The 19,340-nt window shown below is 35.7% G+C and overlaps 5 protein-coding genes across 5 annotated transcripts; 4 read left to right on the top strand and 1 right to left on the bottom strand.

Moving 5' to 3' along the window:
- Window positions 1-1,267: 1,267 nt before the first annotated feature.
- Window positions 1,268-3,692, top strand: LOC106333137 (chromo domain-containing protein LHP1-like). Its single transcript, XM_013771611.1, has 7 exons — window positions 1,268-1,604; window positions 1,881-1,981; window positions 2,152-2,177; window positions 2,274-2,360; window positions 2,621-3,094; window positions 3,184-3,244; window positions 3,321-3,692. Exons 1-7 carry the CDS (start codon window positions 1,424-1,426, stop codon window positions 3,360-3,362), a joined length of 972 nt encoding a protein of 323 aa, XP_013627065.1. The 5' UTR covers window positions 1,268-1,423; the 3' UTR covers window positions 3,363-3,692.
- A 912-nt stretch (window positions 3,693-4,604) lies between these two features.
- Window positions 4,605-6,232, top strand: LOC106329033 (glycine-rich protein A3-like). Its single transcript, XM_013767601.1, has 3 exons — window positions 4,605-4,838; window positions 5,340-5,664; window positions 5,814-6,232. Exons 2-3 carry the CDS (start codon window positions 5,379-5,381, stop codon window positions 6,053-6,055), a joined length of 528 nt encoding a protein of 175 aa, XP_013623055.1. The 5' UTR covers window positions 4,605-4,838; window positions 5,340-5,378; the 3' UTR covers window positions 6,056-6,232.
- Window positions 6,233-8,229: 1,997 nt separating this feature from the next.
- LOC106335829 (RING-H2 finger protein ATL52) lies at window positions 8,230-9,529 on the top strand. Its single transcript, XM_013774453.1, has one exon. It carries the CDS (start codon window positions 8,385-8,387, stop codon window positions 9,393-9,395), a length of 1,011 nt encoding a protein of 336 aa, XP_013629907.1. The 5' UTR covers window positions 8,230-8,384; the 3' UTR covers window positions 9,396-9,529.
- Window positions 9,530-11,725: 2,196 nt separating this feature from the next.
- LOC106329705 lies at window positions 11,726-12,082 on the top strand. Its single transcript, XM_013768367.1, has one exon. The coding sequence runs from the start codon at window positions 11,726-11,728 to the stop codon at window positions 12,080-12,082; it is 357 nt and encodes a 118-aa protein (XP_013623821.1).
- A 561-nt stretch (window positions 12,083-12,643) lies between these two features.
- On the bottom strand, window positions 12,644-14,095 carry LOC106335827 (protein BOLA4, chloroplastic/mitochondrial-like). The gene is made up of 3 exons (XM_013774452.1): window positions 13,738-14,095; window positions 13,391-13,458; window positions 12,644-12,954 (listed from the first exon to the last, which is right to left on the bottom strand). Exons 1-3 carry the CDS (start codon window positions 14,071-14,073, stop codon window positions 12,813-12,815), a joined length of 546 nt encoding a protein of 181 aa, XP_013629906.1. The 5' UTR covers window positions 14,074-14,095; the 3' UTR covers window positions 12,644-12,812.
- Window positions 14,096-19,340: the final 5,245 nt, after the last annotated feature.

The following is a 19,340-nucleotide window of genomic DNA, read 5'->3' as shown; positions in this document are numbered from 1 at the left end:
CCATCTAAAACTATTGAATTTTTAATTTAATATAAGTGTTTGGTGTTAAAAAAAATAAGACGTCTAGAAAGTCTATACGTGTTAGAACAACATACACATGTCTAGAATATTCTATACGCGTTATGACAACCTATACGCGTTTAGAACAGTCTATACACGTTATGACAGCGTATACGCGTTTACAGAATATAACAATATCCTAAATATGTAACATTAGATATTGTACTTTATTAATATTAATATTATTTTACTTTCATAAGATTTCATACTATAAATATCAATTACTAAAATTTACAAATAATACAATATATGTTATTTATTATTATAATTTTTTAGAAGGTTTAAAAGATAAACATTATAATTTTAGAGAATTTAGCATTTTGGTGCCGGTTAAACAACAGTATAGAACGTTTTTAGAACATTAGTCAATACAAATCATTGTGTTTTGAAAACTATGGGTGCAATTATTATCTAAGGTTTGAACCCATGATTTGGTAGTATACAATGTAGTCAAGTAATAGTTATGAAAAATTTTGCCCAAAAAAAAAGTTATGAAAATTTAATTTTTTGACTTTCTAAATGAATAGACGTGACTTTTTCCAACGTGCCTTTTGGTAATGTATATATTATGAAACATTTTTGTAACTGTATATATATATTATGAGACATAGAAAAAAAAATATACTTTAATCTTTGTCTATAATATTTACATGACTTCAACATTCATTTGAAAATCGCGAGCCATATATTCATCATCAATCCAGACAAAGGTATTTGTCCGGTTTACATTTTAAAACTTTCACATGTACAAAGTTCATAGTTCGAACAATTCATAGGGTAATGGTGCAATTTCGTCTTTTTTTTCCTTTCAATTCTATAATTTTGTATTTCCTTAACTTTTACATTTTCCCCATCATTTCTGATTTTCTTTTATTTTCTATTCAAATGTAATTTATATATTCCTTTTATTTTGCTAGTCTGTGTTTCCATTTTAATTTTGTCCTGGTTGCTATTAAGAAAATTCTATTTTAATTTTGTGAAAGAAAGTATACATTGTCTTTCCTGGATATACCATAATTTTTCTATTCTCTCAATGATTTTGTTTCAAATTTTTTATTCAGTATTATCCACATGATGTCATTTACAAAACCACATTTATTAAATTAATTATTATTACAGAATACTCTAAAAAATGTGCTGTTTTTTCTTTTCTTAATGTGATATCCTGAAGAAAAAAAAAAATAGTGACAACTGGTCTCCCCTCGAGTCTTTAGGGTCAAAGGTCAAGTCTTATTCCTGCAAACTTGTCCAAAATAAGCCTAAGCAATAGGGAAAGTTTAAAATCTTTCTCTCTTCTCCTTATTCCTACAGATACATTGAACAAGAACAAGGATAAGTAGAGGAGAGAACTCCATCAAACAGAATGACAGATACGCCTTTAGACTCGAGTACTCAAAACATGGAAGGGGCAGGTGTTAAGAATGACGCTGGTGAGGCGGATACGGCGGTGGAAACTGTCGGAGGAAGTGGTGACGAAGGGGGACGTGGAGAGACAATTCCTGGCAAGATAGGTGATGATAGGCGTACGGAGGATGTGGAAGAGAAAGAAGAAGAAGAAGAAGAAGAAGAAGAAGAAGAAGAAGAAGAAGAAGAAGAAGAAGAAGAAGAAGAAGAAGAAGAAGAAGAAGAAGAAGAAGAAGAAGAAGAAGAAGAAGAAGAAGAAGAAGAAGAAGAAGAAGAAGAAGAAGAAGAAGAAGAAGAAGAAGAAGAAGAAGAAGAAGAAGAAGAAGAAGAAGAAGAAGAAGAAGAAGAAGAAGAAGAAGAAGAAGAAGAAGAAGAAGAAGAAGAAGAAGAAGAAGAAGAAGAAGAAGAAGAAGAAGAAGAAGAAGAAGAAGAAGAAGAAGAAGGCAAAGAGGACGGGCCAAAGGTGGCTGAAGAGTTCTACGAAGTTGAAGCTATCCGTCATAAGCGAGTTCACAAAGTAAGCTTCTTTTTGATTAGTATCTTCATGTAGTTAACGTCTTCGCTTCTACATTTATTGTTCGCTTTTAATGTTTTGATATCTTCTTGTGTCCGTTTCTCGTATTGATTTGATTGTGTCTATTGATTTGGTTCTGCTGCTCTAATATTAATGGTTTTGATTGATTGTAGGGTGAGGTGCAGTATCTGATCAAATGGTGAGTTCTTCTAATCATTATACTCTCTTTTCATTCTTGATCAATCATATGTTTTTTTCTTTTACACTGACATAAGTTGTAAACTCTGTTTTGTAGGAAAGGATGGCCTGAAACTGATAACACCTGGGAGCCTCTAGAGAATCTGCAGTCTCTTTCTGCTTCTATAGATGCATTTGAAAAACGGTATGTTGCATCTAATGTAGCAGCCATTTGATGTTATACTTTTTGTTTTTGTTTTTCTTCTACAAACTTAAGAATATAGTGATATCATAAATATTTTAACTTAAGAATATAGTGATATCATAAATATTTTAACTTAAGAATATATATATATTTAACTTAAGAATATAGTGATATCATAAATATTTTATTTTACAATATTTTACTCTTTGTTTCGTTTATTTCCTTTGTTAATGTATGGATTTGCTTTCTTGTTTTCAAAGTTTGAAGAAGGCTGATAAGAAGCGGAAGAGCCAGTATGGAGGTTCTAATTCTCAGTCGAAGAAGAAGAAGCAGCAGAAACGGTTAACATCCACATCACATGATGCTTCTGAGAGAACCGATCCGACACTCAACGAGTTAAAGGGACAAGTCACTAACAGTGACGGTTCGGGGAGTTCCCAAGAGGGAGAAGCAGCCATTGGTTCTGAGGGTGATAATGCAAGAACAAATGACCTTCTCAAGGGTAAGCGTAAGGAGAAGAGTGGTGTCAGAGGTGTTAAGCGGAGGAAGCCTAGTATTGTGAAAAAATACATGATACCAGATGAAACCACCACAAGTAACAACCAGACAATAACAGCTACCGATCAGAACGAGACACCAAACTTGGACATCGTGAGGATCATCAAGCCAGTGGAGGTTATTACTTCTATAACAAACAATGTACAAGACTCGTTGGTAACTTTCTCGGTGCAGAGGTTTGTTGTCTCTCTTTGTACTTTGGTTAGTTGTTCACATTTGAGTTTCAAATTGTTTGTGCTTATTTTTGGCTTTATACTACTTAAAGGGCTGATGGGGAGGAAGTAACGGTTGACAACAAGTTTCTCAGGGCTCATAATCATCATCTGGTAAGATTTCTTTTTCTTATGCATTTTTACTATCTGGAAGATTTTAACTGATTTGTGTTTTTGTTTTTAACGCCAGCTGCTTGATTTCTACGAGCAACATATCACATACAAGTCCTAAAGCTAAGGAAAATGTTTGGAAACAGTGGTGCTTGTAGGTAGACTGAGATTAGATCTGTAGAATGGAGGTAGTGGAGAGCTGTTATTCTTGGAGGTGTGAGATTGTATTCTTATCTCCTCTGGTTCGTTGATGAGTTCACTTTCAGTTATATCAATGTCTCTTGGACTTTACATTTTTCTGTTATAGCAAATCTTGGCTCTTGGACTTCTTTTTTTTTTTTTTCTGTTATAGCAAATCTTGTCTCTTGTCACTTACAGTTATATCTTGTCTCTTGGATTTTACATTTTTCTAACCAAGAATTTTGTTAAACTTGCTTGTTCAAAGATTAAGTTCATGCTCAGACCATTTTTTTTTTCTGTTATAGCAAATCTTGTCTCTTGTCACTTTCAGTTATAACTTGTCTCTTGGACTTTACATTTTTTTAACCGAGAATTTTGTTAAACTTGCTTGTTCAAAGATTAAGTTCATGCTCGGACCATTTTTTTTCCTCTGTTATAGCAAATCTTGTCTCTTGTCACTTTCAGTTATATCTTGTTTCTTGGACTTTACATTTTTCTAACCGAGAATTTTGCTAAACTTGCTTGTTCAAAGATTAAGTTCATGCTCGGACCACGAATTGAACCAATACTTATTTGGATTACTATTTGATATGGTTTGACCGGACTGAATGTTGTTCACAATTTTTTTATATATTAATTTTTAATATATAAACTTAAAGATAACTATTGTAAATGTAATACAAATTAGAATATGAATATATATTAAAAATATAATTAAACTTTTTTGTTCATCCAGTTAATAAATTTCTTCTAGTTTTAATAGTTTTGTCTAGTTCAATAAATTTAAAATTCAATCTGATTACATGACCGGTATATGGTTTAATCTGGTTCACTCATCAGATCAGTCCGGTTAAAAAAATACTGAATAAGATTAAGTTTGGTATCTTCTGAACACATGTAACATGTTAGTACAGAACTCTTGAAAATTATGTAGATTGAGAAGGCAGCTTTGACGAAGGCGATAGAAGAAACCATAAATAATGTGTGTTAAATTTGACTAGAAAGAGTCTAGAATCAGGTCCTATCATAATACTTTTTAATATATAGGAAGAAATCTTATCCAACTCTTTTTCTTCACGTGTAAGGTTTTAAATATTTCTGATTGGTTGAGAAGAAAAACAATAATAAAAAGTCACATGATTCGTTACACGTAATTAACATACATTATCTTGAAGACTTGTGTGGGGAAATAGAGATACAACAAATATATAAAAGGAACCGCGTGGCGTGGAAAGTACGGCTCAGATCAGCAGACGTTTCCTCTGTTTTGATAAAAAGGGCGGAACTATTTATGCAGCCGACACACTTCGTGATCTTTCGATTCTTAAATCGCAATCTGAGAAATTTCAATATCAAATCAAATCTCTTCCTTCGTTTCTGAGCAAAATTTCTGAGAATCAGAAAACCTGCTTCTTTGGTAAGCACATCTTCAATCTTTAGATCTTTTGTTTAGAATTCTTGTTTTGTTTTCTGGCTTTTACGTGTTATATGAAAATATGTATGCATATATGTTTCTTCGGATCTGAAACAGCTAATCTTGTAACAGAAATTGAAGTAGTTTGCTAATGGGGTTTTGAAACCCTAGAAATCAGTGCTATCAATATTTAAAAAGAATCTTGATTCCTTTTGTTTGTCCGAGATGACTTTGTATGTGAGGTGTGATGAGAACGAATCTTAAGTATGCATGCATGTTTTTACCGATTTGCGTCTTGAATATTTATCTTTTGAAGCTAAGTATAAGTGTTTGTTACTGACATTAGCTTTGAAATTTGGAATAGACACCAACATCTTATTAGAAACTAGGTTAACTAATTTTATTTTTTTCACAACAAATCTGATCGTCACAAGGAGTTGGTGCAATAAAATATTTATTTTCCCTTCACAATCTAGTGACAAAAGATGTTTTTCTTTTTTACAGTGTTTGATTACTCTTGAGAGCAAAGTTTGAAAGAAAAAAATGGGAGAGGATCAGAATAATCACAATGACAAAGGAATGTTTCACCACTTAGCTGGATTTGCAGCCGGACACTACCCACCTCACGGTCATCATGGTTATGGTCATCACGGTTATGGAGCTCCTCATCCATACCCTCCTCCCCCTCCTCCTCATGGCTATCCACCAGCTGCTTATCCTCCACACGGTGGTTACCCTCCTGCCGGTTATCCTCCAGCTGGTTACCCTCCAGCCGGTTACCCTCCAGCTGGTTATCCACCTCACGGTTATCCCGGTCCATCTCACTCTGGTAATTTCATTCTCAACATTTATTTTCTATCTCCTATGATTCCACAATTAAGGGCCACAACTTTAGCATTGTTAAATGCAAAAAAAAAAGGCTTTTGAAAACAATTGAGACATTTAGGCATGCTAATGAAAACCAACTTATTGTTACAGGACACCACCACGGAGGTATGGGAGCGATGCTAGCGGGTGGGGCGGCTATGGCAGCTGCAGCAGCTGGTTCTCACCATATGTCTCACCACGGACACTATGGTCACCACCATGGTCACGGATATGGCTACGGGTATCATGGTCACGGTAAGTTCAAACACGGCAAGTTCAAGCACGGGAAATTCGGGAAGCATGGCATGTTTGGTGGGAAGCACAAGGGGAAATTCTTCAAGAAATGGAAGTGATTGTATTCCAAAAGATTGATCATATTCAGAGACTATACATTATCATTTTGTAATAACAACAAATATTGACGTCTCTGAGGAAGTTACATGGTTATTTGTGAGCCTTAACTTTTAAGAGCTTAAACAGTAATGATCGTTCTTGGTTTGGTTTAATGAAGCTTTTTTCTTTTGTTTACATTGGCATGCATAAAATTAACTCCCTTTTGGTAGTCGGAAACTGATCCGGACCAGTTTTTTTTTTACGTTGGCATGTATAATGAAGCTTTTCTTTTGTTTGAAAACCCTCGATTCTTATGTATTGATGGAGAATCTTCAATAAACCTCATCTTTTTCTTCATCATTTCTTTTCTTTTGGAGCTAATAACTTAACAAGTATGATTAAGATTGGTCCTGTTAATACTTATCCACTTTTATCTATTGTGTAATCAGGACCAGTCCTGATATTTACAAAAAAAGTAAGTAAATGTATCCAACTTTACAAAAAAAAAGTACAGGGTTCTAGTTTGTTTCCTAACTTTTTTGGTCTCATATCAAATACATGTACTGAAAAGGAAGTACATGTGTATATGTACTGATATCTGAAGGCACATGTGTATGTAATGTACTGCTGATATCTGGACTATTTTTTTGGAGATTGCTACCTATAATCTAAGACCGTGACATCTGAACTATTTAAATCGAATACGAATCATTGTAATTTTCTAAACTAGCTGATCCACACCGACTCCAAAAGAACGTGTCACTAGTATGTTAAAGCAGCGGTGAGAAACAATGTTTTCAGACTTTGTTGCGATATAGTTACGCATTGACAGAATTGTGGTGGACGAGTCTTATTGGATGACGAAATGTCGACGTTCGATAGACACAGCATAAAAAGACAAAGCCTAATGCCGTCTTAACTCAATACACCTCTTCGGTGTGAGAAACAACATACCATATTCTTCAACCTCCTGAATCCCCATTATTTTCTTGACTCAAATTGTACTAAACATTTTCCTTCATTTTTTTTTCTCTTATAATGTTAAGGAATAAACAAACAAATTTTATAAAGAGAAGAGAATAATCAATACTGTAAGTAAATTGTTTTGCAAATCGAATGGTATGACAGACAGTAGTAACTTTGGACTGAAGCTGAAGCATCAGAATCTCTTTTTTTCATTATCTTCTTTATATAATAGTAATAGATTAGGCTTCTTGGAATTCCTCGCCATGTGAGTAATAGTTACAAGATTTCTTTCTAAGTTACCAATTCTTATTGACCTTACTCCGGAACAGAAAGTTAAGTAAAAAATTCTCTAGTTTGTGTGCAAAAATGAAATTGCTGATGACTGACCCGATCGTTCATTAAGATATTAATAATTTATATTTGTCGTATGCAAATTATTGGAGGTTGTAAAATCAAATATTTGATGTGCCACCTCACAAATATTAACAAATTATTTGCAGCTCCAGCCCATGTTCAAGAGAGTCAAGAGTACTCCTCCTTTAGGTAGTCCTCTTCTTCGCCAACAATTTACCAACTAAATGAAAGGTACTTAACCTCTATATGTAACTTTCCCATCACCAAACCATAATAAAACTGATAAGCATCAAACCTATCTTCTTATTTATACATCATTCTCAAACACCTTCGTCAACGCTTAAAGATTAATACACACACACACACAAAGTGTATTATCTACTCATCTTTTTTCTTTTCTTGAACACCATCTTCTCATCTTTATTATATTTATTTATATACACAATGTTCATTTACTAATCTGGAATACTTAAAAAAGAAAAAGACCCGAATATAAAGATAAAGCTTAGCATAAAACATCAAATTCTGGACATTTTATACATCTATTTTTGTTTATACATTTCTCCCTGTCGTCTATTAGCTCAACATTCATACAAATAATGCTATTGTCCACAAAAGATCATTGTGTTTACAATAACAAGGGACCAACAAGGCTACCGCCAAATCATTTGCTTCACGTAAAGCGAGACCATCTAACCACCTCTATGAAAAAGAAACATACATTCTGTGGACAAATATCTTTAAAACATTATTTATTTTTTAATTTTAATTTAAAGAAAGTTGGTTTTAAAATGATGTTAATAATCCTAAATGGCTAAAAAATAGCACATGTCCTTTTATTTCTAAATAAATAATTATTATTTCTCCATAGATATATTAGTTAAACAACACAGAGAAAAATACACTCTTTATCAAAGAGAACCAAAAGATAAGGAAGCGGAGAGGATAAAGACATTTCACCTCACCACCTCCTCTCTACTTCTTCTTCTTCATCATCTTTCTCTGTCTTCTGTAATAGAAACACAACCAATGGGTTCAATGTCGAACCCCAACCCATGGTCTCCATACGACTCCTACAACGACTGCTCTCAAGGAGTCTGCAACATCTACTGCCCGCAATGGTGCTACCTAATCTTCCCTCCTCCTCCTCCTTCCTTCCTCGACGACGAAGACTCCTCCTCTCCCTCCAGCTTCTCCCCTCTCCTCATCGCCCTCATCGTGACCCTCCTCACCGCCTTTATCCTCGTCGGCTACTACACTCTCGTCTCTAAATACTGCCGCCGCCCCCGCCGCGAAACCTCCTCCTCAGAACTTTCCGGCGGCGTATCCAGCTCCAGTGCATTGGCGGGTGGAGATGGTCTCAACGACGCTCTGATTAAATCGATTACGGTTTATAAGTATCGCAAGGGAGATGGACACGTGGACGGTTCAGATTGCTCCGTTTGTTTGAGTGAGTTCGAAGAGAACGAGAGCTTGAGGCTGTTGCCGAAGTGTAACCACGCGTTTCACCTTCCGTGTATCGACACTTGGTTGAGGTCTCACTCTAACTGCCCTCTCTGCCGCGCTTTCGTCACCGGAATCAATCCGACGAACCAATCGAACGCCGTTCATCCGATCGCGACGGAGTCTGTTAATCGCGGCGGCGGAGGAACAGAGATTAGCTCAACTGTGGTTGAGTACAATCACCAAACCGGCGATTCGGTCGCCGTCGTCGTCGAAGATCTGGAAATCGGATTGCGATCGCAACCGCCGGAGGAGCAGCGAGACGCGACGAAGGATGAAGAAGATCCTCCGCCGCGGATTCGGAGATCGGTGTCGTTGATCGCCGATGTACTGCGGGAGATTGACGACGACGAGGGAGACGAAATATTCGCCGGAGTCGGAACTTCTCGGCAGCGAGAGGAAGATGGAGATGGCGAAGGGAGAACGCCGCCGCCTACGGCGGCGAAGAGTTCAATGGGGATGAAGAGATCGGTATCGACGGGAAGATTCAACTTCTCGAGGTATGATCGAGCTAGAAATTACAGTTTACCCAATTAAATACTGTAAAACATTATTTCTTATTGATCTTTTTTTTACTGTGTTTAGTAAATTAATGATAATTCACACTTCAGTACAAAGATCTATCCAGTGATCACTTTTTGAAATGATGAAAAGTAAAAGTGTTCATTACTTTTTAAGTACTTCTGTTCCCTCCTAAATTTGTGGAGCTAATACTCCCTATGTTTTTAATTATAACCAGTTTTACCTAAAAGCGCAAATATTTAGAAAGTTATTATTTAAAAAAATATATCATTTAATTAATTAATTCAACCAATTATAAAAAGCTTGACATTATTTTATTGGTCACACAATATCCAATAAATGAAAAAAGTGCATTGAAATATATAAACTATTTATATTGTTAAACAAACTCTTTTTGCTAAAACTACCTACATTTAAAAACAGAAGGAGTACAAATTATAAAGCAATGTGATTTATTTTATTTTTAAGGAAAACCGTCGGTGAGACTTGAGAGAGGGGGAATAATATTACTTTTTAATAAGAAAAAGTATTTAATATCATTACACCGTATGCGTGTTTAGATGTGAGTTGATAATTGATATTAAGTTTTTGCTATAGTTTACAGATTTGATTATCTTTCTCTTTTTTTGCAACAAGGATTTGATAATTTATTAGCGAATAATGTTTATAAAACACTGTAATTTCGTTTCTGGTCTGCCATTGATATCTTAATCGACAAACTTTGAAATTTATTAAAAATGTGAAAAATACATAGTTTTTTTTTTTTTTTGAAAAAGTGAAAAATACATAGTTATAACGAATATTGTATCTTGTTAACAAAAAAGGAATATACAAACAGGGAGAGTATGAACCAGAATGTATGATATATTCTCATGAGCTTAAGCATCGATGACCGTATTGCAAACAAGGTCCTCGATTATATCGATCATATATAGATGTCAGATGATAATTGATATAGCCAGCCAACAGTCAAAATCTTATCCTTCCCTTCCAAAGCCATCGTGTCGTATTATTGGATTTTACAGCACATCACGTCTGAATCTGTTAAGTGTGTTGCCACACAATAGATACTTATTCAGATGGTGTTACAAAAAAAAAAGATATTCAGATTTTGTTTGCTTTGCATTTTTGAAACATTGCATGTTTACGAGGAAAAGACGTCGTATTAGGGTATATAAAAAACACAACTCCAAAACATGTATAGCACCTTTCATTTCCCTTTAAAATACATAAAAGGGGTAAGTAAATGTGAACATGTTGACCTTTGCATATACATAATCCAAAAGAAACATTGTTGACAGAAGAAAAGTTGGAGAGCAGAGAAGACTCTTTGATACATGCAAGACTCCTTCTGAATATTGATCATCTAGTTTCTGAGTGGAGCAGAAAATGAAGAAAATCGTGTACGGGTATGGGTCAATGGACCCAACAAAAATCATATTAACCACTCGTCAATACTCAATACTATACAAATTTAGAAAAAAACAATAACTTAATGATTTCTTTTTGGATCATGAATCATGTCTGAAGGAATCTCATAGATATATAAAACAAAGTCACGGGGATAATATATCACACAAAGACTTTTTTTTTGGTCAAAACAAAGATTTTAAAACTATAAACCACACAGAGAAATTGTCATGATATCTATTCGTGAGCTTGTGTCTCTCTTTCACGTTGTGTATGATTTTTGTTGAGTAGGTTTTTGCCTTTTTGTGAGCGTGTAAGCATATTCATACACAATCCATAATAAACCTAATATATGATTATTAACCTAAATAGAAATTCTTTTCGAGTTAGTATAATTCTTCATAAACAATGTGAAAATATGTACTAGTAACATAATTAAACCTTTCCCTATATAGACAAAAACATGCGCTAAGCCTAGAGAAACATGTAGAAATATGTTACCGAACATGGATCTATATTAAAGGCTAGAAAAAAAAAGTGTACAAACATGTTAGAGAACTGCCCATAGATGTGAAAAACACCAGGGTTACACAATGACTTATTTATTTTATACTATTCAAAAAAGTGGAGATCATGTATTAGACATCGCGAACGTTTATCGCATCTTGGTTGAGAACACGATCACCATATGTATAATACATTATCCAATTTTTACGTGGTCTTATGATATATTACTTTCATGCAGAACAACTTCAAAAATGAGACTACTTATTCACAGTAATTTAGCTAAAAAGGGAAATAAATAAATAAAAAGAAGTCCGCATTTAGCTGTCTTTTCAAAACAGAAAAGGGGAAATAACAAATCAAGAACACACAGAAAAAACAAAACAAGAGAAACACGATTGTTAGGTCTTGTTCATCGTGTTTCAGATTGAATGGATCAGAGAAGAAGAGGTGATCCAAGAATATACATCGTCACTCTTCTGTTTCTTTCATGTATCCTCTCAGGAGGAGTCCTTCTCGGACTTTACCTCCACCAACATGATCCAAATCCTCTGTTTCTACAAGCGGGTATGTTCTTCGTTTGTGTCCCTTGGCTCTTCTGGCTCTTGGCTTACGTTTACTCCTGCCTCCTCAAGCCTTGCGCGGTCTCTGTGAGCAAGAAGAGCGTTACCAGTTTTGATCCGGAGAAAGGAGACGAGAAGAACAACAAGAATGTCTCGGAGAATGCAATGCCAGCTTCAGATCCTGTGGCTGAGGTCGAGCCGAGTGAGAAAGCAAACTCTCATTGACGTGTGAGACAAGGAATGCTACCATGTGAAGGACCCATAGAAGAAGTATTTGTTCTGTTGTGGCTTTTATTTTTGTTTTTTTTTTCTTATGGTTTTTGATGAATTAAAAAGTTAAATCATTAATCAAAACAAAAGATCTCTCAGAAACAGGGGAAGGAGAAACAGAGAAACAAAGCAATAGCACTGACTGAAAGTAATTAAATAAGAAACAGAGTATTTTAATTTATTTCATTTATCTGTAGTGAAGATGAATCTTAGTCTTCTTCCTCCTGACATCAGAGGTGCAAGCATCAGCTGAAGAAGAAGATGTCAAGCAACCAAATTTCCTCTTCACTTCTCTCAACACACTTATCTTCTTCTTCCAAACGATGAACAACACATTCATGATTCTAAATCTCAAGCCCTAACAGCTTTTAAATTTTTAATTGTCTTCTCCATCTCATCATCATCATCATCATCATCATCATCGCCAGAACCCCCAATCTCTTCTTCTTCTTATCTTCTATACCCTTAATCTCTTTAGCCACTGTATTACTACTATCTGATGCCAAGAAACAAACAGAACCTGAACAATTTTTTTCTAAAGTTTTGACTAGGAGAAAGATAATCTCCAGCAAATAACATCCATAAACTTTATTTCAAATTCGTTTTTGATAAAGAGATTTGTCCGCTAATCAAATAATAGATGATATTCATGTTTGTAGTGTTCAGAAAAGAAAAGAAAAAAGCTTCAAACTTCAGAAGGAGTCTTTGTTGTCATTTGATCAACGGCATGAACAACGTTCTGAAGCTCCTCCCAAATGGCTTTGTAGACCATCCTTTGTCTGTTCACTGCAGACTGTCCCTCAAAAGCCGATGATACCACATTTATGCTACAAAAGCATACATAATACATTAAAGCAATTCTGTTGTTCAGTAACAGAATCATCTAATATGAAAAGCAAAAGTAAAGATTCTTGCTTGGCATATTTATCTGTTTCTGCTACTACAAGAATTCAAAATCTTAACACCAGGAGAACAGATGATGGATCAAGTTCTAACTTAAACCCCAACTTTGATGATTCTACAAAGTAAAGATGAATGATACTGGTTGAATTCGAAAGCTTTTTGGATTTTGTTTTCCACACAGTACAGAGCAACTTAATTATCAATATTCTTACCAAGCTATGAAGGAAAAGTGATCTCAAAAAGTGATATATGTTTCTATATCTATCAAACTTCAATAAACACTACTCGTAGCACTTACACATCAGTAATTAATAACGAATGGATTGGGAATATAAAACATGAGTTATGCAGAGTACTTACCAAACATGACGTCCATCTCCAGACATATCCTTGACAGAAACTGACTCTGCATTCAACTGTTCTTTGATCTGCACAACAAAACAAATCCATATGTATTGACTATTGATAAACCGAAAAAAAGAATCGAGGTTTACTCACACTTACAAAAACAAAACAGATTCCTTCTGAGACAAATATTCCTCTTTAATGATCTTAACTTAGTGTCAACACACAACCTAATATCTTTGATTATTTGAGCTACTGAGAAGAGTGAGAGTCATGGTGGAACGAGATATGACTCAACTGTTGCTAAGTATCCAATCAATTCAATGTTATTTTAAATCTCTTAAGATTTTTAAAAATCGAACCTTTAGCTCCATGGACTGCATAAGGGTTTGATCAATAGACCCAGCATCGTTGATTTGAGAGGATCTAGCACTGAACCCACGGCTGCGAATGTCCACGACGCCAAACCCAGAAACCCTAGAATCTCCTTTGCCGAAAATCATCGGAGCAGTCTCTCCGCGAGACAAAACGGCGCTTAAACATCTCGAACTGGAGCTTCTCAAGGCGGCAGCACATGAGAGAGTTGATAGAAACGAAGCGAAGGGTCTCTTCGGAGATCGGAGAAGGAGATGAAGGCTCGCTCTTGTGGAGGAGAGAAGAACGTATGGACGCGTCGTCGCCACTAAGGTAGTCGCCATTACTGAGACTTGTCGAGAGCAAAATGTTTTGGGAAACATAAATGTCGGAGAAAATGGGCTTTAAATGGGCTTTATTTGTTCGCTAAAGTTATCTCGTAAATACATTTCATACCCTATTGGATCGATACCATCTACTATTACATTGTGATTCTTACATCTTGTCACTTGTGTGGTGTGTTATGATAGGAATATTTGGTGCAACAGTTCGTGTAAAATAAAATGTATGATTTTGTGAATCGTTCGTAACCTTCTTTTTTGTTATATCACTGGCGGAAAAAATCAGATTATGCGATCAAACAAGGTGTCAAGATCTATATAAACATATTGTAAGGAAAAAAAACAGCTAATAGAACTTATCTTCTTTGTGCGTCATCACAACACATTAGCTCTTAGAATGAATCAATATTAGTATTAAATATGTATATAAACATATTGTAAGGGAAAAAAACAGCTAATAGTATCTTCTTTGTGGCCTCATCACAACACATAAAAGGTCAACGAAGTTGCCCTATAAAATGTACCCATGCTTTCTCATAGTTTGCAACAATCACACTTTTAAGACGTTGATCATAAGACTCAAAAAAGAAAAAAGAAATGGCAAAGAACTTCATCAACTCCATCTTCCTATCTGCTCTCCTGATCGTCTTGTTGGTTTCAAATGGTACTTTTGATTGATATATATCTTTTGTTTCCCTACAATGATTATCTATGATATTCCTATAAGATTAAACAAGATCATATGCATACTTTGTTTTCAACGTAGAAATTCTGACAAACGATTAACGAATGGTTTAAACAGGGTTACCGAAGGCAAAGGGCCAGCTATGTTTTGCAGAATATGGTGCAGAGAATGTCTGTGTTGTTCCTGAGCTGGATCTACAGTGTCAGTGTAACAATAGTTGCAAGGCAATCAATCCAACTTACACTGGGAAATGTGAACTGTTAGTGGAGATCGGGGTTTACTGTCACTGCTACGAACCTTGTCCTTAACCATGCACTGAATCATATATATATATATATATATATAAAAAAAAGTATACTATCTCTATGTTTCTATTTATCTTTTGATGTGAGGTGTGTATGTGTGATCAATGTTTGTGTGTTAATACAATTCTACTGGTGTCAATAAATTTGCATCAGCACTGTTGTAGCTGATGACCAAACGATGTAAATTTTACTATTTTATGTGTGTTTTATTGATAATAACATGTGTGGATATTAAAGATCTGCAGTATAGTTATGGCTTTACTTTTATATCTTACATATATTTTAAAACATGTTATGGCTTCTCGCGGCAGCACATGAGAGAGTTGATAGAAACGAAGCGAAGGGTCTCTTTGGAGACTGGAAAAGGAGATGAAGGCTCGCTCTAGTGGAGGAGAGAAGAACGTATGGACGTGTTGTCGCCACTAAGGTAGTCGCCATATTGCTGAGCGTTGGGGAAAGAGCAAATGTTTTGGGAAACAATACAAAAGTTGACCAAAACAATACAAAAGTTGAGAATATGGGCTGGGCTACACACCACAGTAAAATTTAATTGGGCTTTTATCATATTTCATTTCATACCTATTGGAGCTAATAGCATCTTAACTCTTTATATTATCTTGTGTGGTGTTAATAGTAATATTTGGGTTTGGGGCGCAGAATTCATGTAAAATAAACGTATGATTCTAAGCAATTTTTAAAAGGGATCTATGAATCGTTTATACACTGTGACTTGTTTTTTCTATATCACCGACGAAAATAAAATATCATACAATCAGTTGATCCAAAATTTCAACACGTATACTATTATCCGTGGACCATGATATCTACAATAGCTTGAAAGTTATTCCGACAAATTATATAAATACTGACATCATTTCTAAGTATACACCAGATGATTATACGAGTACATACATGATTAGTTAATTATAATTAAGCAAGGTATAAAAAAGATCATAGCGTAAATGTTTTGGACTTTTTTTTCATAATTAAGCTAAATGTTCTTCTCTGTTAAAACAGCTATAATGGTCAACGTGAAATCACAATATACGGGTAAAATACGAAAATTCACGTAACTCTTTTGAAACTCATCACTAGAAAACGTTAACGATTAAAAAAGAAAAAAGGAAAAACAATTCCGATGACAATCATGTACAAATATTTATTGACGTTATCTTACAAAATACCTGAACTATTTCTACCACGTTCATAAAAGTTGTTTATCTGTTTTCTTGTCCAATTCCGCGTGTTCAATCAAGTAAGCGGCATGTGACTTTGTGGGGTTTGCATCAGTAGTTGCTGTATGAATCCGACAAACACACCATTTTCGATTCAAACAGTATGAAAAATTTAAGAAATAGATTTCTTAAATTCTTGAGGCTAAAGAGAAATCAACATAGAAATCAAATGGAAAAATAACATCAAAAAGAATTTATTGATTAAAGATTATATACATGTATCATTACAAGTGTAAATAAATCTAAGAATCAATAAGCTCTTTGTATGAAATGTTTAATGTGTAAAATGGGAGAAGATCCATTTTCTCATAAGGAGGATCTCCTTATTTATAGAAAGATGAAGCCTAGGACTTCCTAGCAATATGAGCCTAGTTCAATGTCTAATGGGCCTTGAAGAGGATGTAAATCCACCCCCAACAGTAAGTCCCCCCAAGTTCGTCGAGAGAGATGGAATCGATCTCTGCGAAGTTTACGAATAGGGTTTATTAGACAATGAACTAGACACATTCATGCCTATGACGGTTTAGGCGAGTTTATTTCGAACTTGTGCCTAATAAGAAGCGAGTTTGCTTTAAACTCGTGCTTAGCGAAAGACGAGTTTACTTGACTCATGCTAAGACATAGGCGAGTTTACTGAGAGCTCGTGCCTAGTGGAAGGAGAGCTTCTGTAAACTCATGCCTAGCCAAAGACGAGTTTTTGTAAACTCGTGTCTAACACTAAGCGAGTCGACCGCAAACTCATGCCTAATAAAAAGCAAGTTCAATTTAAACTCGTGCCTAAAATACAAGTTTACCAAACTATTGCTGACCCGAAGTCTCGTGTTGAGATCGTGTGTGCCGAACAAGTTGTTGGCTTGTGTGTTTGTCAGGCTATGATGATGTTGAGAAACGTGCTGGTCTGTGTCGCTTGTACTGGTTCCGACGAGCTCGTAGCTGAGAGTCATCTTTCGAAGCATGAATCGTTTGTTGATTCTTTTTCCCTTTGGCTCAACGATCTTTGGTTCACAAAAGTATGGTCATGATCAGATCAACATAAATCCAAAAGAAACAAGCGACTTTTGCATAACGTACGGACATGATAATTGCTAACTAGTTATACTAAAGGCCATCAGCAATAACATAAATCATGACATAGCTATGATGAGAGCGAGACATATGTATAATATAAGGAGTTTTTTTTTTAAATAATAAACCACAGCTATAATGTTCACCATGACACATATGTATAATATTAAGGTGATTAATGCACGTGATGATTCAGTTAAAGGGCTTATCTTTGCGGTGAAGAAATGGTTGGGAGCCTTTCTTTATTTCCTTCTCACTGTAAGAAACAGAAGTAGCTCAAGTATTTTCTGAGTTTTGCTGAGTTGCAGGGAGCAACTAGTGGTGGCTTCTCGGGATCTTGTTGCCAAGGATACAAGAAGAATCAGACTCTTCTCATCTCCGTCGATGAACTCCAAAGCTACGACTCGAACGTATAGGGCGTCCTCACTGCAATTTCGAACAACGCTCGCAAACGCCGCCAGGGAATAAACAGTTGACAAACATCTGACAGAAACGAAGTCCTGTGAAGATGCGGATGCTACTCAGAAGCATGACTGTGAGATCATGAGTCAGGAAGGCCAAAACACCCAAGAACGTCAGATCTTCTAGCTTCTCAAGTTGCTGGGAGTTGGGCTTATAGCACAGGTCCTTCTGTACATGGAGAAAACAAGGACCCCGAATCCTCAGACACCTCTCCGTTACTCGACGGCGGCGATGTCCCAAGCAGCGAATCCATAGGATTATAACTCCCGACGAGGAGAGCCCTGTCACTCGCCAGCTGTCGATGGAACGCGGAAGGTCCGGGGACGGGGACGGGGACGGGGACGGGGACGGGAGAAGCGCGAGAGGCCAAGTTATCCAAATGGTGGCTCGACAGCGGTATCTGAACTGGAGAAATGAATTGACCGGGGGGCGAATCGGAGAGAGGAGACGAGGAGGTTATCGCCTCCGCCGGACCGGATAGGCTTCGATTTGGACGTGGCGTCTCTGGTGAGGGTTCGATTGAGGTGAAGAAACCGACGCGGCGGACTTTAGGGACAGCGAGAGGTGCGCGACGTGGGAGCATGGCTGAGGATTGAAAGAAGAAGAAGAGAATCTAGGTTTTTTTTTACCCTAGATCTAGGGTTTTCCCAAGTTTGATATGCTGTGAACATTGTTCTCTTTGCCCCCTCCTTCTAGCGCCAACTGTTTGAACCGAAAATGGTGTGTTTGTCGGATTCATACAATGAAAAATTTAAGAAATAGATTTCTTAAATTCTTGAGGCTAAAGAGAAATCAACATAGAAATCAAATGGAAAAATAACATCAAAAAGAATTTATTGATTAAAGATTATATACATGTATCATTACAAGTGTAAATAAATCTAAGAATCAATAAGCTCTTTGTATGAAGTGTTTAATGTGTAAAATGAGAGAAGATCCCTTTTCTCATAAGGAAGATCTCCTTATTTATAGAAAGATGAAGCCTAAGACTTCCTAGCAATATGAGCCTAGTTAAATGTGTAATGGGCTTTGAGGAGGATGTAAATCTACCCCCAACAGTTGTTAGTATTATAGATGACAAAACGATCACAGAACACATATCTTGTATGTGTTTCACTTTTATGACTATGTGGGGTTTGCACACTGCCTAGTGATAATCATAGATGATAGAAGGACTGTATAACAAATATATTGTGTTTTCTTTTTTTGCTTCTTACTGGTTATAATCGTAGTACGACTGGACATGGTGGTGGTCCAAAAATATAATAGTGTGTGAGATCATGATTAATCCGGACTCTTAATTTGGGGTTCTCAATTCATGATTTGATACTTTTTTTTACATTTTTTGGCTAAGAACCGGCTCTTATATATTTTATTTAAAAGACAGTTTTTAACTTTTCTTAGTTAAAAGCTAAGAAACGGTTCTTAGCCGAAAAACCTCACCCTAAGAGTCCGGATTAATCATGGTCTGAAACTTGTCTTCAACATCTTACATTTTGTCTTTGATGAGTTTTACAA

This window comes from Brassica oleracea, chromosome C3, assembly GCF_000695525.1.
Source record: "Brassica oleracea var. oleracea cultivar TO1000 chromosome C3, BOL, whole genome shotgun sequence".
In the NCBI taxonomy this organism is placed as follows: Eukaryota; Viridiplantae; Streptophyta; class Magnoliopsida; order Brassicales; family Brassicaceae; genus Brassica; species Brassica oleracea.
This window is presented reverse-complemented; position numbering and strand designations above follow the sequence as displayed.